The sequence below is a fragment of the Podarcis liolepis genome (genome assembly GCF_965112155.1).
Source record: "Podarcis liolepis genome assembly, chromosome: 3".
In the NCBI taxonomy this organism is placed as follows: Eukaryota; Metazoa; Chordata; class Lepidosauria; order Squamata; family Lacertidae; genus Podarcis; species Podarcis liolepis.
The window spans coordinates 25,369,613-25,396,881 of NC_139557.1; the positions used below are offsets into that span (position 1 = coordinate 25,369,613).

General features: G+C 41.4%; 1 protein-coding gene across 4 annotated transcripts in view; it reads left to right on the forward strand.

The window, feature by feature from the left end:
- Positions 1-27,269, forward strand: part of CSMD1 (CUB and Sushi multiple domains 1) — a 963,313-nt gene that overhangs the window by 788,124 nt on the left and 147,920 nt on the right. For all 4 annotated transcript variants that reach the window (XM_083495378.1, XM_083495379.1, XM_083495380.1 and 1 more), the window contains 5 exons: positions 3,602-3,728; positions 6,407-6,609; positions 17,411-17,602; positions 21,109-21,247; positions 24,728-24,915. In XM_083495378.1, coding sequence (XP_083351504.1) covers positions 3,602-3,728; positions 6,407-6,609; positions 17,411-17,602; positions 21,109-21,247; positions 24,728-24,915 — 849 coding nt within the window. The remainder of the gene's footprint in view (positions 1-3,601; positions 3,729-6,406; positions 6,610-17,410; positions 17,603-21,108; positions 21,248-24,727; positions 24,916-27,269) is intronic.

Consider the following 27,269-nt stretch of genomic DNA (forward strand, 5'->3'; position numbering starts at 1 on the left):
GAGCGCCGCAACCCCAGAGTCGGTCACGACTGGACCTAATGGTCAGGGGTCCCTTTACCTTTACCTAACTCCAGCCACACCTTGAAGGTAAGTAGAGAGACCTGCCCACCCCCACCCCCTTAGGGGTCTACAAGGTTGAAGAAACCTGCTCTCACGTTCAGGCCTTAAGCACTGACAGTCATCCCCAAGGGTCACTAACAAGCTATCCTAACATGCTCTGCTTCCTATACCTTCCTGCAAAAGTGACATGATTAACCTGTTTAAAAGGGGTAACAGTGCAGGAGCCAAATTAACCTGGGCCTAATGGCTGAGTGGACAGACACCATGGCTAATCAACTTCCTTTCCCAGCCCTACAGCATGGAGAAGGTGAGAAAACCCACTTGCCAAACCAGACAACTGAGTCAGAAATTCCCCTGTGGCCCAGAAGTGACCACTGAAAGCCAAACTGCAAAAAAGGGAGGGAGGATGCCCTCAAGCAGAGGTTGAGGAGGAGGGGTGGGCTTAAATGAGCCCCCCATAGCCACACCTAACATGCTGGTGCATTGCACGTCACGTGTATGTGAACACCAGAATCCAAAATGGCGCCTTTGGCACCAGCTGCAAACTTGCCCCATCACCCAGAGTAGGCTTGGGCAGTGGAACTGAGATTATGGACACTTGGAATTCTTTTCCAGGTCTAATGCAAGACAGCTTTGCCAGAGTTCCCACTGACAACAAAAGGTTCTATTTAAGAGGGTGGGAACAGACATGTATAATGCATAAATTCATTTCTTTGTCATCACGTGTTCCGTTCAATTCTAATCTTTCCTGCTTTAAGCACATTGTACACATTAAGTGGCATTCTTTGATTCTCCACCCCCGCCCTTTCTCTCTCTTTAATTGAAAGTCTGGTATGATCTGTGTCTGAACAAAGGGAAGTGGCTGAGTAGATACATTCTTTGCAGAATTCTCTGTCTGGGAAAATATCTTTTCAATCTCATGTAAGAGAACCATCAAACCTGGAAACATGAAACTAATTTGAGTACCCTTATGTGTTTCATCTGTGCTCTTAGCTGTTTCAAGCTCCTCACTTACACATGACATAAAGATTGTGTCATCTTGACTTGCCAGTTACGAAAACTCTGGATTCTGACTGAGCAAGATGTGAACTAGCTTGTCTTATGTTGCTATCAAAAGGTATATGTGCAACACGTTAAAAAGTGAGAAGAAAAACATTTCCATCAAGGTAAAGAAAAGGTTACTCTTATTTTCCAGCCGTATGGCTACAACCCATGCAAATGCTGTGGGCTATTCGTGGAGTGTATTTTGCTCATCCATGCGAGAAGCATATTGTCAGGAGGACGAGTGCTAGATAGCACATATCTGAATGCTAACACTTTAGGTTAATTCCATAGGACAGTGCTCACAGGGAAGCTCGAATTATAACTTCTTAAAAGTATAACAAGAAAATATTGTTCACACTACCTGAGCTGGTTCTGGGTTACTCAGATACTGCCTTATCATCAATTGATGTACCTTTGCTTGTAAAAAAAAATAAAAATCCCTTTTGGTTCTCTGAGGCTTAAATCCTAAGGTTTTTATTTATTTATTTTTTTGAAGGGGGGACAAACCATAGGTGGTTTTCCCAGTTATTCACTGCCCTGCCAGACAGCTGCCAGCAGTCAGAACTGTGGGTGGAATAATGTCTTTGTACTTCTCTATCCTTCCTCTGGTTTTAAAAAACTAACTATACCACGAAGATCATGGCCTCTGGTCCCATCACCTCCTGGCAAATAGAAGGGGAAGAAATGGAGGCAGTGAGAGATTTTACTTTATTGGGCTCCATGATCACTGCAGATGGTGACAGCAGCAACAAAATTAAAAGACGCCTGCTTCTTGGGAGAAAAGCGATGACAAACCTAGACAGCATCTTAAAAAGCAGAGACATCACCTTGCCAACAAAGGTCCGTATAGTTAAAGCTATGGTTTTCCCAGTAGTGATGGATGGAAGTGAGAGCTGGCCCATAAAGAAGGCTTATCGCTGAAGAATTGATGCTTTTGAATTATGGTGCTGGAGGAGACTCTTGAGAGTCCCATGGACTGCAAGAAGATCAAACCTCTCCATTCTTAAGGAAATCAGCCCTGAGTGCTCACTGGAAAGACAGGTCCTAAAGCTGAGGCTCCAATACTTTGGCCACCTCATGAGAAGAGAAGACTCCCTGGGAAAGACCCTGATGTTGGGAAAGATGGAGGACACAAGGAGAAGGGGGCAACAGAGGACGAGGTGGTTGGACAGTGTTCTCGATGCTACCAGCATGAGTTTGACCAAACTGCGGGAGGCAGTGGAAGACAGGAGTGCCTGGCGTGCTCTGGTCCATGGGGTCACAAAGAGTCGGACATGACTAAACGACTAAACAACAACAACAAATACCCCATCAGAAACAACATGGTGGGGATAGATTGGATAGTGTGCTGCTGCTGCCAGGGGACAGGGAAGGCACAAGGTCTACCCTTGTCACACATTGATTTCAAACTTACAGGCATCATCTGAACTAGGGCTGCAAAAGTTTCTCCTAGAGGCTGCTTACTTGTTCACAAAGTCCGAAGTTTTTATCTGCTGCTCTTTCCTAAAACAGTAATAGCACACAAGCAAACTAAATCTCTTGGGCTCTTTCATACACTTGGCAGCACATATAAAAGTAAATGAACCCTACTTTGAAAGTGTTGCTTACTAGTGTACTACTACTACTACTACTACTACTACTACTACTACCATAACTAAGAAAGAACTTTGATAGAAGTAGAGATGCTTGAAGTATTTGATTTATGTGAGTTGTTACACAAACTGACTTGATTCACACTTCTGGATGAAAGTGTTGATGGTTATTCTTTGGACTTCTTTAGATTTTCCAGTGCAATTCTTGGATTTTAAAGTGCACATTTTTAGATTAAACATGTGTAGGTGTATTTATTGTTTGAGAAAATATGTTCAAAAATGTGTTTGTTTTTTACAGATCCCCCCCAACCCCTCCAAAAAAACCACACAAAAACTTTCAAAGGATTGCACTGCACCACTTTTTGCATTTTAGAATTCACCTTGCATGTCCTAGGTGGCTTAATGCGGGGTGGCACTGTGGTCTAAACCACTGAGCTTTTGGGGCTTGCTGATCAGAAGGTCGGCGGTTCAAATCCCCACGATGGGGTGAGCTCCTGTTTCTCTGTCCAAGCTCCTGCCAACCTAGCAGTTTGAAAGCATACCAGTGCAAGTAGATAAATAGGTACCGCTGCAGGGGTAAGGTCAACGGCGTTTCCGTGCGTTCTGGTTTCTGTCACAGTGTTCTGTTCTGCCAGAAGTGGTTTAGTCATTCTGGTCAGGGGTCCTTTACCTTTTAGCTAATGTTTAATACAAGACCCCATAAAGTTATTCCAACTTCCTTTCTTTATTCTATTTTTTTCTTTTCTGGCTCTTGGCCGTGCATCATTTCACCAAACTGCTTGGTATATTACAAGCAATCAGGTTCTACTAAAATTAAGAGTTCTAACCTTTATGTAAAGTAAAGTACCTCAAGTGTGCATGGCACTTCTCTCTGAAAATTGATTGTTTTCGCTTTTTCTTTACAGCTGAATGTGGTGGACGTATTCACGCTGCTACTTCAGGCCGCATTCTGTCTCCTGGTTATCCAGCTCCATATGACAACAATCTTCATTGTACTTGGATTATAGAAGCAGACCCAGGGAGGACAATTAGGTATGCATGCAGTCTCAGCTATTAAATTTAGTATTATCCAAGTCATAGCACTATAGGTTTTACCATTATATACATACCTCGTTCTTGTTTGATCTTTAAAGGAGTAAGTTGCAAGATTAAAAGATGCCTGATTCACTATATTAAAACAAATACTTCCAAAAATCATGGGCTTCCATTGGTTATATATGTATTGTAGGACCAAAAGGGACAACCTTTGATGTGCAAACATACTAGGATGTAAGCCTTACTGAACTCATTGGGACATACTTGTGACTGAACATGCTTAGATCTGTGTTGTAAATTTCTTTGTGGGCAGATAAGCCCATCATATCAGAAGTAGCCATTAATGCTATTCTACCCATGCTTCGTCTTTATTTTTGCCATGAAGTGGCAAAAGAAATGAGAGCACAGGATCCCAGCCTGTCACCTTTCATGGCATCTTATAGGATCTACTCTACTTATTAGAACTGGATCTAGTTTTAGCAATGAAAGTAACTATATTGGCCTCACTGAGCTAAACTGATCTGCAGAATCACATTGGAAGGGTTTCTCAGGAAGTAATTCACAAACTATTAGAGAAGTCATTTCCACATCAAGAAAACTGCCCATTCTTCAGGTGGAGGAGAGATAGATGAGCCTATATAGCAGTGCAGATGCAATCTCTCAGGAATGATAGCATATTAGAATTTTTGTAATGCATTCTAACTGCAGTAGAATGAAAATCCTAATTCATTGTACTTTTAAGTATCATGTTTACTCTCAAATAGTTAATATTCTTACATAAATAGGCTAGAGTTTAGCTGGGGAGGGAAACTGTTTGCTAAAATACTTTCCTTATACATATTCAGAGGAATTCATAATTTTTTTTCACACAATTTCATTTTCTTCTTCCTAGAATAGAAAGATAACTGTATTCCCCTAATACTAGACCAAAAGACACCCACTCAATCACGAGCAAATTCATTGCTCCATTTGCATTTTAATAGGAATGGCAAATGTGAAATTAATATAGAATGAAATAAGAAATTACAAACAACCATCTGTAGGTAGAAAACAGATTTAATATTTACTTATTAGCAGCCTTCTGAGTCAATATTTATTACAGCAAGTGGAAAAACGGCACTGAACTGTGACCATTTCCAATAAGTGTGGCTCTCTGGGCAGTGTTTTACATCGTCACATGTAATGTTTAATGTTTAAGAAATGTGGGTGGTGCTTCACAGTGTGGAAATGGTAACAAAATCTATGAAAGATCATGACATGCTTATCAGCATAGTAGGCATTGTCATGCTTCAAGTGTATTCAGGTCTCCAAGGTCTGACTTATAATGTAACTGATCAGACATTGAACTTGATATGGGAAAAGGTAAAACAACCCACCAATATTCTTGTTTACTTGCAGTTGTGAATGTCTAATGTTAAGGAACGAGTGAGGCCCTGAACAAAGTGGCGTAATACAGTGTGCACATGTTCAGGGTTTCAGCCACTCCACCACATACACACACCAGATTTTCATCCTCCTGCAGTCAATATGTTGCGTCCACTGAACATGTTTGGTCCTCAGCAGTCTGGTTTGAGAGGGTGTTGGTTTGAACACACTGCTGCCCAATCCCAATTCCATTGGGTTCCAGCACAGATTTCTGTGGGCAGCTCTAGGGACATTTAAAAATGGCTTCTTAGCGTGAACCAGGAATGGCCTTCCCAGTCAAGCAGGTGGTTGTCTCTTTTCATCTATGTGTCTCATCCTTTGTCTTTCTCCATGGCATTCCCTCTCCCACCTCGCCTTCAGTGCCACCATCTCAGTAGTTTCCAGTTCATTGGCACTGAGCAGACTTGGTCTTCATTGGGATATTTTGGGGTCATTTCTGCCCTTTACAATTTATTTTGTGCTTACGTTTGTTGATTATATGCTCAGAAATAAGACATTCCTTCAGTAGTTCATTTTGAGCTGTGAACGTCCAATGTCAAGTAATGCTTCTGAATTTAAAGGAGGGGTTGTGGCGACAAGGCACTTAGAAATGAATTCCTAAATGTATGTTGGTTTTCTTTTTCTTCAAATTAATTCAGTCCTTTGAAACACTTTATTTCTGGGTATAAAATAAGTTTTGGAATAAAGGAGATTTTTTTGGGGGGGAGAGCTAATTGATGCTACCAGCTTATTTAATCTGGAAGAGAAATGAAACTGATGCAGTGTGCAGCTAATGGTTGTAGCACTGCTGGGGGTGCTACAACTACAATGTATAATGGTAGGTGAGAGGGGAGGCGACAAATTGTGGTGTCACACACGGTGCCAAGGTCCGCCACTGTGTAAGTCAGTGTTATTGGGATATGTCTGGTGGCATCCACATCTTGAGGATTGTCAATCAGTTCAGCAAGTGTTCCAAATAAAAGGTCATGTGTTGTGGAGTTTGCATACATGTACCCCAGATATGTCTGCAACTAACCAAAGAAGAATGCTGATAAACCAGGTTTTCTTCCTTTTTTTCTGGACGTAATTTGTAGCTTCATGTTAATTATTATAACCACAATGAAACAAAGAAGATTCACACTTACATTCATTCAGATTAATGGATTTAATCATGGTTAATTATGTGTTGTTACATGCCTGTCATTCCTTTTTATTTAGCACCAAAGGTAGTCATGAATGACAAATGTCTCACATTCTTCTTTCATTTGCAGTCTGCATTTTATTGTTTTTGACACTGAGGTGGCTCATGACATACTCAAAGTGTGGGATGGTCCTGTTGAAAGCAGTATTCTACTGAAAGAGTGGAGTGGCTCAGCTCTTCCTGAAGATATTTATAGTACCTTCAACTCCCTGACTTTGCAATTTGACAGTGACTTCTTCATCAGCAAATCAGGATTTTCTATCCAGTTTTCAAGTAGGTGCATTTGTTTAGTCCTTGAGTACAATCAGGTTTTGGCCTTTCATGTTTTTGTTGCTAATAGTGTGGTCTGGTACGCCATCTTGAAAACGAGTTTCAGTCTGGTAAGAACCCAAAATCTATTGACTGTATGCTGAATTAGCTGACATCTGCTAAAAATATAAACAAACAGTTCCCCCAAATATTCTACTTTATGCTTCTTGACAAATAGCATATTTCAATTTTGTATTCAAATGACAAAATGTTAACATACGTTGTAATATACAGGGGTGTCTCAGATCAGATTCTGCCTGAAAAACTTGGCTGTGCAAATTGCTGCATTTCACATCTGTCAGATGCTGGGTGGTGGTTGCTTGTGAGTAACCAGGCAGGACTCTGACCTGTCTTTTACAGGTTTTATTGTGCAGACTATTTACAGTGCAGATACACAAAGTTCATGTCTGTCTGAGTCACTTGCAGAATCCGGGAGTGGCCCCTTCCGGCTTCTCCCCCAACATAAGAACTTAGACACCCCAAATCTCCGCCTCCCCTCCTTGTGTTTCACCCCTCTGTGCAAGCTGGGCAACAGAAGTGGAGTGTGTGCCTCCTGGCCAGCCAGGCTAGGTGAGGCGCTTGGGCTCTCAGCAGCATCTTCGAGCCCTCTCCTCGCTTGGCTGGCCCCTTCCCGCTCTTCCCCACTGGAGGTGTGGCTTTTCCCCTCGCTGGAAGAGGAACTGCTCCTCAGAAGCGTAGGAGGCTCCCTGTATCCCAAGGGCATCCCTGCCTCCCTCCCCTGTTCCGATGGCAGTCCCTTGACAACATCGAATAAGGCATTTACTTCAATCATAAACATTTCATTCTTGAAGGGAAGCAAGCTGTGCAGAGTAAGAAGCCACTGCTTCCATTCCGTTGTTCCCCAATACACTGAACCATTTCACTGATGACCGCAGCAGCATAGGAGTTGTTTCTGGCAGCGCTCATCCCATGCTACTGTGGCAACATGTGAAAGGCTGGAAATGTGGGTGGGATCTCTATCTCATTTTTTACCTAGTTGAGAAAGGGAGGGGAAAGGACTCACACAGCTGATCCTGTGCACATGGTTTTGGCCTTTTAAACATTTCCAGAGTGACACAAAATAAAACCATTAGAAAGTGGCTCTTGAGCTGCTACAGTAATTCATCTTCATCAGTAGCAGTGCCGGATTTACGTATAAGCTAAACAAGCTATAGCTTAGGGCCCCACTCTCTTTGGGCCCCCCAAAAAAATTAAAGGGAAAAAACCCTGGATGTACATTTCCAAAATATAAGATAAAAAACAAATAAAATAAAATCTACATACAGCAACAGTGTTTTGTGTGGTATAGGCTCCTATGAGTAATGGGCCTCGCCTGCTAGCCTGCTCCCTAAAATATCACTGGTTTGCTCATTTTTGTATATAGGGTGACTACATTCTGCCTGTGCAAATGGCTTTAGATACCTATTAGGTCCATAAATTACCATATAGCATATATTCAACAGAAAAACAGCGACAATTTGTTCTTGACAAAGGACAGCTGGACATATAAAGGGCCCCATTATCTTCAGTAGCTTAGGGCCACATCAAACCTAAATCCGGCCCTGATCAGTAGCACCAGTATCTCTTCATGACACTGCGATCCATGAATTGTCTGGCGTTGGCATTGCTGCACATACTGGCCTCATATTCAGCTAAAATAAACTTGCTAATTCAAAACAATGCCAGTTTTGTCCAGTATAGGGAAAGAAAAATGTTTGGGTTGGGTCAACAATTGCTAGGGGAAATGCAACTTGGACCTTCTTATGCCCCCAGTTTTGCTGTTTACATTGTTCCTGTGCCTAGCAACTGTGCATTTTAGCAAAGGATCTATCGGCAAAGGATTCTTGAGTGATCTACTGATGGTGGTAGTGTGTGTGTGTGTGTGGGCATGTCCAATCAGAGAACTTGATTGCATTTTGAACTGCAGAGTTATCAGAGCTCTGACAAGCCTTTCATGGGATTCCTTAGTATAGAGTCTTGAAGTAAAAATAGTCACTTTTATGAGAGATAATGCTTATTTATATGTTACCATAGTTGCATAATTGAGGACTGGATGTCATTGACTCCGACCACATGGTTTGGTCATCTGTACCAAAGCAGTGTGGAAAAAAGTCATGACATTTTTCTTCCCATACAGTTACAGTAACACAAAATGGCTCTTAATGTTGCTCTTATGAATAATCTTCATGGCCTTACAGCTTGGTTGCAGATGTTTACCATTTTTCAAAGATTAATTTTTATGTGCATAAATTTATGCTACAGATTCCTATACATAAGTTTCCAACACACACACCCCTGCTTTAATAAGTATGCTGATGTAGATGATTAATTGGATGAATGCAAATGTATTTTGCTCGCAAAATGTTTGGACCCCATCAAGAGTCCATTGTCTCACCAGCTCAGCACAGCATGTAAAACACCACGAGGACATGAACTGACTGGTGTGATTATGTTAATTGTAATCAGCCTAACACTTTTCATTAAAACTTAATTACCATTTAATCATGCATAAAAGGATAGAAAATGGAGTTCAGTGTGCATCCCTGACCTTTACTTTGCAGGGTTAAATATATTTAAACTAGTTATTAGAAACTGGGGTTCCTAACTAAACATCTCCCATCAAGTCAGAGATGTACTGGTATGTGTAAGAAGGTAGAGAATGAAATGCCTGTTAACTGAATAACCAATTCTCTTTAGCCACAGTAGACCTCTGACCTTAAGAGTATCCAAGATCAGATTAATTAATTAGCAGACTTAGAGTTTGCTGGCCTTTTCATCCCTGTTTATTTATTATATTATTTGCTGCCCTTCATTGCCACTCATGTTGGGGCAGATGACAGCAATAAATAATACAATAAGATGTCAGATACAGTTAAAACTGTCAAAATAATCAAGCATAATACAACAAAATGCAAAACAAAACACTTACCCTACTTCCCGACATTTCTAACAAAGTAGATTATTTGTTGATGATGGCATTTATGACAATCAGCAAAAGAAAAGAAAAGAAATATTAGCATCAGACTGCTAAAAATGTTTTCCAGTCATTTATGCTCTCTACAATTATACCATATAGCACCTTAATTGTACCAAGGCGTTTGATACTCATAGATGCAAACAGTTAACCATAATGGTTTAGGAAACAGCAAGTGAATGTATGATTCCTTCTCTGTTTTCATTTACCTTCCTCCTGGGTTGAAACATCAGATCTTGAGTAATTGTGGAGTGGGAGGAACATACTCAGAAATCATAATTGTTTATTACAGTTCAGTAAAAGTAATAAATTAGGTTCAGTTTGCCTTTAATGTGAACTGACCTAATTCACACTTTCCCAAACATTACATGAACTGAACACCCCTTAAAATTTGTGCTTCTCTGAATTTTACAGTGCAATTCTCTAACCAAATAACATGTACGAAACAACATAAAAACACATTACATTAGGTCAAACTGCTTGCAAAAATGTGTACTTTAGGATAAATGCAGACTGAAATGCTGGCAAATTTTCATGAGTATTTTTTTTTAAAGTGCTTTCAAACTGATGCAGAAGTGCAGAGAAATTAACTTAAGATTGGAAAATTGGGAACCTGAGAGGAACCAAAATTGTCAGATACGTCTACCCCTAGTTATTTCTTTTTGTGAAGCAGGCTTTATTGATTAATAATCAATAACACAATTGTTCTTGAAGTTCACACATCTAGAGAATTACAATAGATCTGCAGTTATATTGTTGAAGCACACATTTTACATAGGAGGGGCAAAGCTGGTGATTTCTGCTCATGCAGTGGGATTTCCCCTTCCTCTCTCCCCCCTTTAGCCCCTCAACAATCTCTCAAGCTCTCTCTGGAAATAGATTTTGAGGGCATGGGGAAAGGCTTCAAGAGGAGGGGGAGGAGAGGAGTGGAAGCCTGTTCTGTTCATGTACTCCACCATTAGATATAACCCAGAGCTTGCTGATGGGAAAGATGCCAGGCCATAGGAACAGCCTCTCTCCCCTGTATTCTGAGGAGTCTAGTTTAGGAAATTAATGCTTGACCATAATTTTCTTAGCCATTTTGAGAGTTGCACCATGTTATTGAAATGAATGAACTACTGCCTACTTCAGTGGAAAGGAAGTAGTGGCGGAAGGAGCGGGAAGCTGGCTGGAAAGGAAAATTATATTAAATTTTTAAAAATAACCTCAATCAATCATTTTATTCGCATGCTGCCTTTACAAAGTTAAAACCATGCTCAAGGCAGCTCACAACATATAAAAAATATACATAACTGCAAACATAACAGAAGTAAGGTAAGGTAAAGGGACCCCTGACTGTTAGGTCCAGTCGTGGCCGACTCTGGGGTTGCGGCACTCATCTCGCTTTATTGGTCAAGGGAGCTGGCGTACAGCTTCTGGGTCATGTGGCCAGCATGACTAAGCCGCTTCTGGCGAACCAGAGCAGCACACAGAAACACCGTTTACCTTCCTGCTGGAGCGGTACCTATTTATCTACTTGCACTTTGACGTGCTTTTGAACTGCTAAGTTGGCAGGAGCAGGGACCGAGCAACGGGAGCTCACCCCGTCGCGGGGATTCGAACTGCCGACCTTCTGATCAGCAAGTCCTAGGCTCTGTGGTTTAACCCACAGCATCACCCGCGTCGTATAACAGAAGTAGTCACAGACAATAAACAAACCATCAAAAGGACACAACCAAATTGATCAAATTTCCACATTTATAATAGGGTACAAAATAAAAATTTAGAAAAATAACAGCAACAACCTAATCCTTGTAAGAAAACACTATCGGCCCATGATTCTGTTCAGCAGCCTCAGCTTTTGTAGCTGGAGTCGGTCAGGGACCTGCCATCCCCGGCCAGATGGGAAAAGACCTGCAAGGCAGGGAGGGATTCACAGCAATGATGGTCTAATACTTAAAAAGAAATGAAACCAAACTTCTCCATTTCTTTTGGTACATCTTAAAGTTGACTCATATACTATTTTTCTTTATGCTGTAGCATAAAGGTTTTGCCCTCCCCTCTCCTTACTCAGATGCATAAGTTTCTTCTTCAAAGTGTTACTTTTAAATAAATTGTTCTGTCACTGCATGGATTTCTCCACCTTCTTCTCACCCTGCACACCCGCTAAATCTGTCTCGGAGTTTCCCCAATCTTCTGCAGCAGATTTAGGGAGTAGGCAGAGTGTGCCTGGAAAGAAGAGAGGTGTCAAACAACAACAACAACAAAAAACACAACCCTGTTGAGCAAGCAGAAATCCTTGCATTGTTAGGTCTCATTAATGGAATACTTCCATGAGACCTTATATCTGCCTATCAGTTATTGTGATTTCCTCCCGTACTTTCATTTTTGTGAGGGTAGAACTGAGACAGAGTGAAGCAGAATGGAGCAACAGTATTCAATATGCAGGTTTCTACATTCCCATACTTAACCACATAAACCATTATGGGTGTTATTTGTAAGAGAGATCTGATATGGAAATATTATAAAACATCCCCTGTACAGGTAAAAGAAAACAGAAGGAAGCATGAAAAATCAGAGAGATGCAAAACTTATCTGAAGTATCAATGGGAAACTTGGTCTAAAATGACCTGTTTTCTTGATGATTTAAATCTGCTTTATTTCAGTTAACCCTCCCTGGTGTTGAAGTGGTTAGCTGTTGGCTTAGATGGATTGCCTTTGTTGGCTGAGCACTAAACGCTTGGTACGCCTAAACCATTCTAGAAAGAATCAGAACCAAGCTGGAGCAGTCCCATGAATTGTGTTAGGTTTGTGGAGTTGGCAGCAGTTAATGAGCTGTACTATTGAAGGCTGCAGGCAAGTCTTAACACAATCAGTCGTGTGAAACTGCTCCTAACAGCCTTGGTGGGTGGTTAGTCAACCAGGACTACTGTCAGTGCAACTGCCAGGCCAAAAGATTGATGATGTCCTTGTGTGCTGTGCCTAGAGCTGGAGACCAACCACTCAGTCAATAATCACCCACTACCAGGATCCCTCCAGCCTCCGGGGAAGTATCATTGGCACGGTAGGATAACTGTTCATCCCCACCCCACCCCAAGAATCCTCAGAACAATGTTTTTCCGCCCTCGTCCTTCATTCTCCCTGACAGCAAGGAGTTATTATGTTGGAAGTGAGGGGTATCTAGATCTCAATCATCAACCTCCCTATTCCTATTAGCTTTTCCAAGTCTGCCATCTTGACCTAATAGGGGAAAATACTTGTTCCCAGAGAACCTGGAGCTTATTGCACATCAGAAATGCCCACGATATCTGTTCAACAGGTAGATAGCTGTACATGTGACAGAGAGTGTGAAACGCAGGGGAGTCTCCACATCCCTACTGGAATTCTACCTGCACCATTGTTTTGGATTGATTGAGTTTACTTATATACAGTATGCTGCTTTTCCACAATGAGCTGGGCCCAAAGCAGCTTACAGCAAACATTCAAAACATCGAAATACAGGGCGCTGGAAATGCAAATATGCAAAATGCAGAACATGTCAGTAAATGCTGTAGTTTAATTTACTTAATTGGGGGTTTGAGGTTTTCTTTAGATAATGGAAACGAGGGGCGGAGTGGTATGTCCTGACCTCCTTGTCCTGCTGCTGAACTTGCACATCTGCTTAACTCACCTTGTCCGCTGGTTCTCTCTGTAGCTCCCCACACTAGGTTGCTCTTAATTTATATGCCTGGCTAGTTCCTTCCAGTCTAGATAATCAGTACTCTCCAGGAATGGCTGCAACTGCTGTGCCATGACTTTCTCCAGTACTGTACCTAAAAAGGGTAGGGACTACTGACCAAGAGTTGTTGTGTGTCCATGAATCCAGGGTGGGCTTCTAGAGGAAGGATAGCAGGTGATTCCCACTCATGTAGAGACACAATAACTACATTATGAATCCACCCAGTCTGCTCTGATTTTTGTTCTCTGTTTTTTATGTTTTCAGTTGTATCTGTGTATGATAAAATTAAACACAACAAATAAATATTTTCTACCTAAGATCAAGAGGCCAATGGCTTACTTACTGTATCTTTGGTTAGCACCTTTATGCCAAAATACTGTTATGGATTTGTAGATTCCCTGCTTTCTCCAGGTTTCTGGGTGCCCTGCCTCCCCCTAGATTCCTGGGTGTTGGGTTTTAAATCAGTGTTTAGAGAAGGAAGGTAACAGACATTGAAATTAACAGTGTAAAACTACAGACAAGACCAGGTCATTTAGAGCAATTGATACTACAGATGCTGTCCTTCCCCTGGCCCTGAGTAGTGGGCAGGGACAAAATAGTAGGGAGGGGGAGGTTGCCAGGGTTACAGGGGGTGTGATGTCACCACAGGAATTTTGCAGGAGCTTTTTGGAAAGAGCATGAAGGAAGTGGGGGCAGGATTGCATGTGGAAGACCAGGGACATGGCTGGTTACAACTCTGGAATCAATCTTGCTGAAGCTATGGGAGAAGCAGCAGCAGACACTCATAGCGTGTAAGATTCTGCACTTCTTCCATAATGGCTTGGGTGTGCACATGTGTAAATAAAACTATATATCTTAAAGACACTACGGTCTCCACTATGTCTCATTCCAAACACGAACCCTGGTTAAGTGCCAAGACCCCTGGAATCCTGCATCGCTCGGCAGAGATTGGGATGGCCCATAACCACACATCACTTAACAGCCATCAGAAGAGAAGTGCTACACCTGCTCAAGAGTCTGTAATGGCCCAGATCTTATAATGGCAACATTATCACCAGGCACTATAATGTGAAGCTTGATAAGAAGAGTAGGCAGAAGTGTGCAGCCCACCTGGGGGAATGGGGCTTCAGATGATAATGATCATATCAGCTAACCAACTGGTCAGAAAGAGAGCCATGTTCCTACTTAAAGACATTCATTAAGGGACATGGAAGCTGAGCGAAAAGGGTAAACAAAGCAAATTAACAAATTCTTTTGATTGGATTAGCAATTTGGGAGCCAGCCACTGCTGTCGCTGAGTATGTTGCTGCCTCTCCTCGCTCCTCTAGGATGATCTTAAGCATCACTGGCTGCACATTGAGCACATTTGTCAGTTTCAAGAGCCACAGGACATAGTCTGGCAAAAAGACTGTTTCAGCAGCAGCATCTGTCTCTGCGTCTGCCTTGTTGGATTCCCGCTGACTGCCTGACGAGATGTAGGGACGTGGATCATGACTGTGGCAGGCTATGCTGTGTGCTCTTGCCAGGCCGCTGTGAGATATTTTCAAAATGATTTTTTCTGTGAATGGCATTTGTTTTGCATGAAAGTAATATTAGTATTCCCTCTTGAGTAGCCTCATTTGTATTAGCATTTCAGTTGTGGCAGGATGGAAGGGAAAGCCTCCCTTTCCAAGGTCTCTGTGAACTAAAGTACAAATTACATGTAATCTGTTGCTCACTATGGTTTCAGACATGGGGTTTCCCCAAGCGTACCAGAGATGCCCCGGATTTGACCTGGGCTTTTTTTGTATGCAAAGGAGGTGCTCTGCCACTTTTGTTGTGTTAACACCTGAAAGTTTAGCGTTAACTCTCACTCTGATGACTGAACACGGCAACTGCCCTAATAGATAATAGATTCAGGTAGGTAGCCATGTTGGTCTGACACAGTCGAAATAAATTAAAAAAATGTCCAGTAGCACTTTAGAGACCAACTAAGTTTGTTCTGGGTATAAGCTTTCGTGTGCATTCAGATACCATATATGCCATCACTATAGGATAATGGCAATCATAGAGGAATATGTTGGTGAGTTTGTAATGAACTGTGAAATGTCTACAGTAGGTACTTAATACCATACAATCTGAACAGCGAAGTAAGAAAGCACTCATTACATATAAGGATATTCTTATGAGTTAGTGGGGGGAGAGGAACCCACCCCCCCAAGATCTGTGGGTGCCCATTTCCCCCTCTAGATTCTTGAGTGCTGGGGTTTAATCATAGCTGACAGTCTGAGCTTATTTTCCGCTAGACAAAAGGGCATAGGGAAGTGATGGCCCTGCCATTAAGCCATATACAAGATAAAAGACCCTACAAATAACTGAGGAGAGTTTACCTGGGCAATGTGGGCATGATGTGGTACAGAGGTGTGTTTTTTTTTTTGGGGGGGGCAATGTGTTATGAGAACAAGAATGAGGAATTCAGGAGAACTCCATGTGGTGCTGGCTGGAGGAGTCTGCACCAACAGACCAAGACCAAGACAAAGTATGAGTATCAGAACCATCTTGTTGTGAATTTATTTTTGCGCAATCAGTGCCAATGACAGTGACTTGCTGTGGGAAGAAGACTTAGTGATGCTATCTCTCTGACTTATGTGGTGAATTCAAATAGATGAGCAGGGCCACATGATGGGAATTCAGTGAAGGAATGCCTCTCCCTATGGTGACATAATGTTTGCAGCAGTTCTAAGCCCTGCTGGGGAAATAAAGGATTGTCTGTGCTCATTCGGCAATTGAACTCCAAACCACTTACATTTCCATTATTTGGATTGCTGGGAATATAATATTAAAGAGTCCCTGTTCTAGTCTTCCTGCTACCTTTTTATTCATAGCCCAGTTCTTCTCTGCAGTTAGCACCACTATTTTAGCCAGCTGGGGAAATTTTGACCCATTTCCCCAGGCATCTGACAGGGATGGTCACCATCTTGCAAAGAGGTACAGTGACTGAGCCTTGAGAGAAGCAGTAGTTAGGGATGCCACCATCCTCATTTTTCAGTTCATCCCAAGAGTAATAATTCTTGGTATTTCAAAGGGAGAGGGGATCTGCTCTCGGCTGACATGTTCATTTGAATCACTCATTTCTGGTGACTAGTTACATGATAGTTTATGAAGCTTGTGGGAGAGAACTTTTCTTTAACTATCCTTGAATATTGTTGCTACATTATTTCTTTTATTAGTATTAATAATAATAACATGCATTAACAACTTTCTGTCTGATTTGAAAATAGTCAGTTTAGAAAGGGGGGGGAGGAAATAAACATATCTAGCAGGTAAAATACTCAGCTGTGATTTGGATACAGGTTTCGCTTTCTACAGACACCAAAGCTCATTTTATCCTCAGAAGGCTTTTGATATACAAGAGAAATATCACTGTGACTTTTGTTGGCTCCCGATTCTCTCTTCAGACTTCCCCCCACCCACCCCCAGACCTTCCACATTGACCAGGAAGATCTGAAGAGAGCTTGTAAGCATGTTTGGGTAACTGTACTTATAACCATTCTTATTATTGGGAAATTTGGATGCGAGTATTAAAATCAGATTTTGACTTAAATTGAAGTCATGGTATGCAATATTCCCAGCAAAATGATTTAATTTCCATGTGATTAATAAATGAATGAATGAATTCTGAAATGTCATTTGGTTTTATTTTTTACTTTGGGTATGTTTTCTTCTTTAATACATTCATAAAACCAAAAAGACATTAGGTGTATTATTCTGTTTGTTCTATTCCGAAAATGGTGGTGAAGTTTAGATGACTGACAGCTGAAGTATTAAAGGGAATAAGAATGATTTTGGTAGGTTAGTTGTACAGAAAATGTAAACCCTAATGTTATTTTCTAACCTGCCATCATTACCCTTCCCGGAGGAAATTGGAAGGAAATTGGAACATGATCCATCACAGTGGGCAATTTCCTACAGAAGCAGTCATATACACAACTTTCCTGACATAACACACAAATAACAAAGAAATGGTTCTGTTACAAAACATGTAGTGCAATGCAAGGCTTTGAAATATTCATAATATGTATCTGAAACTTTGGTTTTCTTATTTTTATTTGCAGCGTCAGTTGCATCAACCTGTAACGATCCTGGAACCCCTCAGAACGGCAGCAGATATGGAGACAGCAGAGAACCTGGGGATGCCATCACCTTCCAGTGCGACCCAGGGTATCAGCTCCAAGGGCAGGATAAAATTACTTGTGTGCAGCTGAATAATCGGTTCTTTTGGCAACCTGATGCACCTACATGTATAGGTATTGAGATGGAATGTTAGGTTCTCTTTAAGGTTTTAATCTAAGATACCACTGCATTCTGATATTCAAACTGGGTCATTCAGGGTGGTGTAACACTTAATGCAGCAGACGTGGTTGTGGTGGCTTAGACTGAAAATAGATTACTTTTTGTGTCCTTAAACACTTGGGCCCATTTGTTAATCTTCTGTGGCCTGGATCGAGATAAACTTTCACCACTGTTTGTAATGTAATTGTTCCCGTGCGCTATAACATTAGTGTATGTGCCATGTGGTACTGCCCAAACAGATGACTAGCTGGAAAAAAACCAGCAATGTTCTGCCTTTGCATGGTATTCCAAATCATCTACCCCTACTATGCATCCTGAATAGGATGAGTTCAACCTTGGACCATTTTCCGTGAGAAACATACTTCACAGTTTTGCTGGGTAGTTTGAAAAAGCAGGAGCTTTGTCATGGTGAACTGTTGGAAATTCACTTTATGACCCCTAGGAGCAGCAATTTGGTTTGCCTTAATCACAGAAGTGGCTTGTCAGGTGGGGTGGAGTCACTGTACCTGCTTACTGGGAAAGGGAGGAACCTGGCATCAGGGAGGTCAACGCGGTGCAAAAGCACTAGCGGAGCCAATCCAGCAGTCCTGCTGGTTTGTTTACACCATGCTGACCTCTCTGTTCCTTTGCCCCTCCAAGCAGCAGCCTCCCCCCATTGCCACTGAAATGCTAACATAGCAGCCCCCTTCTACTTAATCTGGAGTGCGAACTAAATTTTCCGTTGTAGAAATGAAGAGGAAAGGCCAGACTTGCTAGTGTATCAGAAAGAAGTAATACTTAGAGCCAAATAGATGTGAAGTCAGTGGTGCGAATGTAATTAACACTCACAATACTGTTACTTAAATAGCAGCCAAAGGAAAGCCACAGGACTGTGGGCCTGGAGACAGAATATATTCTTTCTCTTTCTGTCATTACTCTCTGAAGCTGCTATTTGCATTTCAAGGGGGAAAGCCATTGGAGCCAATGGAAGCAATGTCATCTCTAGTTCGACCTTTAGACAAGGGATGTAAAGCCGACTGATTAGCCTATTTGGTTTTCCTTTGTTTGTTGTTTGTTTTTGATGCAAATAGTTCATTTAGGAGAGTCATTATGGCGAAGTACCATAAGTGTATTTTACTAAGAAGGATGACCTTGAGGATTATGTAGTTTAAAATGTTCATTATACTAAACATAGCAGTACTTCAAGCCTCAGAGGTTCTATAAAGGCAGAATAAAATAGAGCATTTAAAATACTCACAAAGTATTACTCTTGTATACTAGGGTAGCTGAGATTTAATAGCTCTTCTTTTTAGCATTCTGACTGTTGTCAAACAGACATTCATGTTTGTTTAATTCTTTTTCTTCACTTTTTTGCTGCGTTCACATTTTATAACTTATCTGAGAGCAGCTCTGTATTTTACCTCAGGCTGAGTCATCAGAAGATGTGGAAAATTTTGAGTCTTCACTAGAGTAATAACTTACAAAAGAGCTATTTTGTTAGCGTGATCTATTTTTAAACAAAATAGCCGCCTGGACTGATTACTATTGTTACTACAATGAGAATTATAGGTGTTCAGTACCACTGTTAACAAGACCCCTAATTTTAAGTGCATGATTGCAGATTTAGTTGCCTACCTGCCAGCACAGAATTGTTTTTTTTTCCTGTTAGTGTCTGCCTGGATACTTGGATTGGGAAACATCTTTTTTTAATCAAGTAAAGTGATTTTATTGGCTTTCTTTTGTCTAAAGAAAGATAGACGAGAATATAGACAAATCCTCAATTTTGAATGTTTCTTTATGCAGAAGCTCTGCAATGCTGAAGGAATTTGTTAGAGGAATAGCCAGACACATTATTAATACCTTCTCAGGAGGCCTTCCTTCCATAGGATTGTGTGACTATGGTTTGGGGTTGTTTTGCACTTACCCAAAATATAACGTTTTCATTCCTGGAACCCAAATTATGGAATTCACTTCCCAGAGAAGAATTCCTAGTTAGAACAGGATGCAATTTTAAATAAATCTTGAATAAAGGTAAAGGTACCCCTGCCCGTATGGGCCAGTCTTGACAGACTCTAGGGTTGTGCACTCATCTCACTCTAGAGGCCGGGAGCCAGCGCTGTCCGCAGACACTTCCGGGTCACGTGGCCAGCATGATGAAGCTACTCTGGCGAGCCAGAGCTGCACACGGAAACGCCGTTTACCTTCCCGCTAGTAAGCGGTCCCTATTTATCTACTTGCACCCGGGGGTACTTTCGAACTGCTAGGTTGGCAGGCGCTGGGACCGAGCAACGGGAGCGCACCCTGCCACGGGGATTCGAACCGCCGACCATGCGATCGGCAAGTCCTAGGCGCTGAGGTTTTCCCCACAGTGCCACCCGTACTTGTCACACTTCAAAGGAAAGGCCTTAACACTTTGTCATACTTTGACCTATTTAATAAGCAAAATCTCTCCTTTCATACGTCTTTGCTACCCCAACCCCTGCTCCTGATACGTGACATATTTTACAGATGTTCCTTTTCTCTTCCATCAGGTTTTAGGAACCTGGATGTGAAATGACTATGTTGCTGCTTCTGTCTTACCTTATCTTTCTCCTATTATTTTGCAGCTGATTTATTAATGCTTTGTTGTTATTTGCTTTGTTGTGTTTCATTTCTACAGTATTAGAATGGCAGATTTTGGCAGCAGTCCTGCGCACAGTTCCTCTGTAGCTGTGGAGAGAGAAAGGCAGTGTTTGCAATCCTCCCCAGTGTTGAGGATGCTGCCTTTTACTCTTTATCTCTAAATAGCAGACATAGCTCATTATCTCCTAATTTTAGCAGGGTGGTGGTCAGCGCTAGGATTGGGAAATGAAGCCCTCTGGCTGACCTTTAGGTAGTGATCTCTACTGAACAAGCAGAGGGCTTTATCTCTCAATTGAAGTCCTGAGAACCACAGTACTGAGGGGGGGGGTAAAGCTGTGGGGGCTGGCCACTTCCTGTGGCTCGGTGGGCCATAGCCAGCCTATGGTTTGTGGGTTGGCTACCCCTCTTGTATCAGAATAAGGTGGTAGCTGCTTCATACATGCAGAGAGCATTTAACTTCTTTAAAAACACACACACACACACAAAAACCCTTCTAACAGTGTGTACCTTGCAAAACCTAGTCCAATAGTGGACTAGGCTAGAATTTTTGTCCCTGTTATGCTGTTTCGATTTGCACATGGTGTACATATCTGGGGGAAGGGAAGGGTAATATTGGATAGTGATATACTGTATGCACATAGTACATGCATGCGTACGTAAACACGTTGCAAACACACACAGTCCTATATGTGCTTAGTTCTTCTTGCTCTTGGATTATTGAATAGCCATTAGCTAAAAAGTAAGATGCTAGAAAGGAATAATTAAATGTATAAGGTCTCAAGTTACTTTGACAATTGCCAGTGCTTAGTGTGACCATTGTGATCAATTTTGCTTTCCTCTCCTCTGTGTTCTGTGACAGCTGCATGTGGTGGAAACCTCACAGGCCCGGCAGGTGTTATTTTATCACCAAACTACCCGCAGCCGTATCCTCCTGGGAAGGAGTGTGACTGGAGAATAAAAGTAAACCCTGATTTTGTCATTGCCTTGATATTCAAAAGGTACCATTTCTAGAGCCATGCTTTTTTTTATTTTTTACAGCATGTATTTATTTAAATGTCACATTCAAAAAAATCACATCATTTATCACTTCACAGCATTTCTAATTACTTTCCCCCCCAAGCAATGCCTTACAGCCTTCATTTAGAACGTTCTGTGTTGTGCTACAGGAAGATTTAGAAGCGAATAAGAACTTAAGAGAAGCTCTGTGGGGGGCATCTAGTTTTGCTTCCAACAGTGAGCAAATGCCTTCCAGAAGGGCGTCAAAGCTCCTGAGTCTAGATGACCCTCAGGGTCCCTTCCAACTCTTCGATTCTATGAGTCCCAATGCTAAAATTACAGGGGTGCTGGAGGGGGTCTTGCTGCTTTACTTTTTTGTGATGGCTTTCTTAGCTACTATCCTTAGACAGCTACAGGGGACCATGGTTTGACTAAAATGGAGAGGGAGAGGAGGTAAGGGCTGGAAACTAGGTTTTATTAAACTCCCCCCACCTGCCTTTTCTGCTGTTTTCCCCTAGTAGCTGATATTCAGAGGGGAAAAGGTTCCCCTTAATAGTTGCTGATAGACTAAGTTATCCACTAAGATAATGCCCATCATGGCATCGTGCGGCAGTATGTTCTATAATTTAATTATGCATTGTGTGAAGAATTACTTTATTTTGTCCGTCCCGAAGCTACTACCAGACAACGTTGTTGGATTGCCCAAGTTCTAAAGAGGGGCAACATTTTCTCTCTGCCTAAGCTCTTCACATTCCCCCCCCCAATCTTATAAAATTTTATCATTGCTCCCCCCCCCCATGCTGTGTTTCCTGATAAAGAATGTGCCCTTAATTATTTTGGTTTCCCCTTTCTCTCTTTTTGACATGGGGCCATACACAGAACTATACACAATATTGTGAATTCTTTGCACAATAGATTTATAAAGACATCATGAGTATTTGCGCTCCACGTTCAGTCCCTTTCCTAATAATCTCTAACATGACATTTGCTTTTTTAGTACCACTGTACAATGACTTGACATTTTCACTGAGCCTCCTGAGGTCTCCTTCCTGGTTAGTCACAGACAGTGTAACTTTATAGCAGTATATTTATACAGTTAGATTTATGGTATGGTGGGTGAAAATTTTCATATGTTTGCTTTAATAGTGCTAAATACACAACTTGTGCATTAGAGCTTAGTGTCATCTGCCAAGTAAATCCTTTTTAAGTTGCACTTAGAACAGAGCTTCCCAAACTGTTGGTACATATGCCACAAGGTATTCTAGGGGGTATCTGTATACTTTCTTCTTCAGGAAAACGTCACTATCCATATATTGACAGAGAAAGTGGAAATAAGTATTGCACAGGGCTTCCACACTGTGAAAGCCGTAGAACAGTGAGGATGTCCAATGCAGTGATTTAATTTTTCAATAGAGCTGCTAGCACACCAGCTTAGGAAGGATACAAAATGTGATTTGCTACTGCTGATACAGGGCAGTATTAGTACATCTGTGATTTAGTCCATCTCTTGAAGTCAGTGTGAGAACTCTTGACTGACTGCAGCCTTCTTAAATTGGGAGGTGTGTGTGTCATATTTGATCCTGAAGAGCTACAGAAAGGTACATTTCTTTCTTCTAACCAGCACTCCATACACATAAGGGAATAGATTGTTCTGCGGCACTTCTCCCTCCCCCTTTCTTTGAAAATTTCATTAACAGGGTATAAGAATTAATTAAAGTGAATGTGGGATGTAATCACCGCATGCTAAAGGTGTTGAGTATCTATATTACTGTACTAGTTTACTCAAAGCAACAGAAAAAGTATAACCCCCACCAAGTGCAAATCAGGCAGTGGGGAGACAACATTTAAAAATATATTTTGATACAGGTAAAAAAGCAGGAGAAATTAATCTCTACTTCCCCAAAGACTGCTTTATATTTTCCAAACTCTATCAGCTTTTTACCATAAATATTGGCTTTCACCAGTTTGGGTTTTCTGCTTTTTATTTCCTTTTTGGTGCTACAACTATATTACCCCAAATGTTATATGAGATCAGGAGCATTTTATAGAAGATAATTCTGCTCATAATTTCTACTGAATCTTGTCTTCCTATGGCATCTCCCTGCACTATGCTCTATGGGGAGACTCTCCCCAAAATACCAAATCAGTCAATTATGAAAAATACGGGTAGAACCACAATTACCATACAAGTGTTGGGCTCCTGTTTATATTCCTAGTTGTTAGGACTATGCTTAGTTTGTAGTTTTCTCTCTCTCAAGGGACTTACTGCACTCAGAATATTCTGATACTGAGCCAAAAATGCCCCTCTACTTCCACAACAACATTTGCAGGCCATAACACGGGTACCATTACAGTGATCAGGGGTGGGAATGATAATAGTAATGTTACAACTTATGGAAGAAAGTGGTGTAATTTTGCTACAGCTACAAGTTGTCACAGTCTCTTCTTAGTAATCCAGTTATTGCCATTTTCCTTCAAAATACCACCCTTGTAACAATGCTGCAGGGTTCCATAACTTTGTTTCAGGGCATCGTGAGACTCAGGTGGCAGTTTTACTGCCCAATAGATAACTTTGTTTGCTCAGTGCTGAGATATTTTAGCAATTCAGCCTGGCATTCGTGAAGACCTATGTGGGTTTTGCATTTTAAAAACCTGATTTGAGCACTCCCAGGCATGTGCTGGGATCAACGTCTTAATTTCCCTTTAAAGTTCATCTCAAACAGATTAATTTGCACAATTTTTTGAGTAAAGTAAATGTCTTGATTCCCTAAACTCCAGTAAACAATGCTGTTGGACCTGTTTAGTAATAGGTAGGTAGGTATGTGGATAGGGCAGAGAGACACAGAATGGTGATAAATGCAAAAAAAAAAAAAAAAAGTAATTTAAGCTTCTAAACTTTGAAGGAGTTACAAAAGAAGTTCCAATTACTTTAGTTAAAACTGCTTTCTAGGGATCAGTTAATAGCTCCAGTTAAGGTACTGTTAAAGTAGATAGTGACATTATCATCCTCAAATGAAACATCAACGGAACCCAAAGTTCTGAGAAGACTTGTGACTACGTAGGAAACACCCTTAAGCCACTGGAATCTAAGGAACAGGCAAAATATATAGAGGCAAAGGGCTCCATGCCAGATTCTTCCCCATGAAAATGCAGCTTGGGTTGGCATATATAGGATTTTAGTTGCCCATCTTCTTGTCCCTATCCAGAAAACACTGAGGGCCAAAACATTCTCTAATAAATATTAATAAGGAATGGTGGGGGGGAGCTTGAACAAAATAACAGTGTGGCATTCTGAAATAAATTGCAGTATAATAAGTTAGACTTTACCATTTGTTCAAACTTTAGAGTGTGGGAGAGAGAAATCCTTTATAAAAGTGCACCACAAATCTTAGAAGTAGAGTTGGAATGTTGATGCCATTATCTTTTTTTTAAGCAACAACAACAACAACAGAGACATTTTATTTCTTGCTTCTCTATTTCAGTTTCAACATGGAACCCAGTTATGATTTTTTGCATATTTATGAAGGAGAAGATTCCAACAGCCCTCTAATTGGCAGTTTTCAAGGCTCGCAGGCACCTGAAAGAATAGAAAGCAGTGGTAATAACCTATTTCTGGCATTTCGTAGTGATGCTTCCGTCGGCATGTCAGGATTTGCCATTGAATATAAAGGTAAATTTAACAAAATATGTATCATCACATGAAATGTAAACACAAGATTTCCCCCCATCTAGTTATACTTGACATGTTGTGAGGGATCATGCATAAGTTTCTGACAAAGTTTGTGAAAATTAGATACAGATTCGTAATCAAGTATAGCTGAAGAATATTGATGGCGTTACTCTCTCATGTATGGTGCATATCATCAAAGTGGCTATGATCACAAAAAGAACCAACATCATTATAATCATATCAGCTGAACTGATTTTATCGTGTAAGCTCTTGTAGGAAAGGCATTTACATAGGCTACAAAAAAAGCCATGAGGTCATCCATTTGTGATGGAAAGCTCTTTTTTAGACAACTCTCTGCTCCCGAAACACTTGAACGCCATTTTTAGAGTCATGCTGTATATAGATGTGGAAGCCATTTTTTAGTCCAGTTATTTTTTTAAAATATATTTATTTATTCATAAATCATCTACTTCATTTGTTTAGTTGCTAATTTGCAACTGGTTCATACATTTCTGTAGTTACAGTTCATTTTTGTTTGCCATTGTTTCCAATGGAAAACCCGGCCAGTCTTCTGCATCCTGATACTTCATTGTTTGCCTCCAAGCTACATTAAATTTTCAGGTATTCTTCAAGGGGAATATATGGGATATACAGTGGTACCTCCGGTTGCGCACGGGTCAGATCCCGAGGTGTGCGTATCTGGAGATGATGCTTCTGCGCATTTGCAGGTTTAGCGCTTCTGTGCATGCGCGTGCTGTGAACCCCGAAAAATACTTCCGGGTTTGCCGCGTATGTATCCCAAAGGATACGTAACCGGAGGTTGTGGCGATCACACAGGGTCCCCGGACGTTTCACCGTCTATGTCCCATTAAACTTTAATTAGTTTAATGCTAATCAAATGTCCAGTGCGCTTCCGATGCCACAATGTCCCATTACAGCAGAGCATTTCGCACAGCGGCTCAAGAAGGGCTGGAGAGTCAGCATCTTTTCAATAAAGGAATCTTGGAGCAAGCGGTTTGGAACTCAAATAAAAGGTTTATTTACACAAAACAAAAAACCCTGGTGAAGAATCACACATTTCAGCAAACACGCCCCAAAAGAAAGGGGAAAGGGGGAAAGGGACAAACACATGAGTGAGCTGACTATTTATACAAACTCACATTCCTGGAAGCCTAACGACCTCCAGCTGCTCAGTGACTAGAGCGTCTTGATTAGAGCTTCTTAACCCTTTAATACCAACAGTCTATTGATCCCTGTGCCACCACTTTATTTCTTGCTGCCACCACCCAGGCCCTACCTGGTACAATACTGAGTCTAGTCAGGGTTAAATTGGAACACAAACTTTTGTTTATTTATTGCAGTTTAACAAGCGTGTGGTTTCATAAACGGTATCGGTCAATTACAATCATGGGGTGCCTATCCAGACCTATAACTTCTGCTACCTGCTCTCACTCACTAAACCACCTCTCAGATATTTACTTGTCTGCCTTGCCCCTAACTATTCCTGACTCAGCTTATTTCGCTATACTAACTCAACCTACCCACAAACTCTATCCCAATTCACTCCCACTCCAACCAACCACCCAATTCCCAACGAACTCCTCCCTTCGCCCCTCCCCTTTGCCCCCTTTTATACTCCCTCTGACTCCACCCCCTGAGTGCTGATTGGGTAACCTGTTTAACTATTTCACCTCCAGCGCTCTCATGTTAACGTCACAGAGGTGGAACATAAGTAGAGGTAGCATTGTATATATGTTATGCATGCGTATATATGTAAGGTATGCTCATGCTTCCTCCTTACACAAACAGCAGGGTTCAGAGAAGTTACTTGTGGATAAATAACACATATTGTGCAGAACCCTAACTCTTATATGCTGCTGTCCCTAACACACCTAAGCCAAGTAGTGGTTATATGTTTTATTGATGCAGTGAGACCAATGTACCATGCCACATAAGTAAGTCACAGCATTGGATCGAGACGTGCCCTCTGGGTTCCATTTGAACGTTGTTCTGAGGGAAACGGGATTCCTCATTTTCTCTTTCTTCTCCAGTGTCCACTTACAGCTATTTTGGAGGATTCAAGGACCCTTCAGAACAGCAGAAGAGTTAGCACTGGAGACTGCAGGGGGATCAGTCAAAATTGCCTCCCCTTTTCCTTTTGCAGGAGCCTCTGCTGGACCCAAGTCCCTTCTAGGAATGGAAGAAGCCTTCCATTCATAAGCTGGCAGTACTGGAAGCAACTGCTTATGCTAGATTCTGAATCTTTCTTGGGGGGAGTGTGCACAGTAGAATCTCAGTTCTGGAAAGGTTTTATGATTTGATGAATGCACTTACTTTCTGTTTGTCTGCTTGGT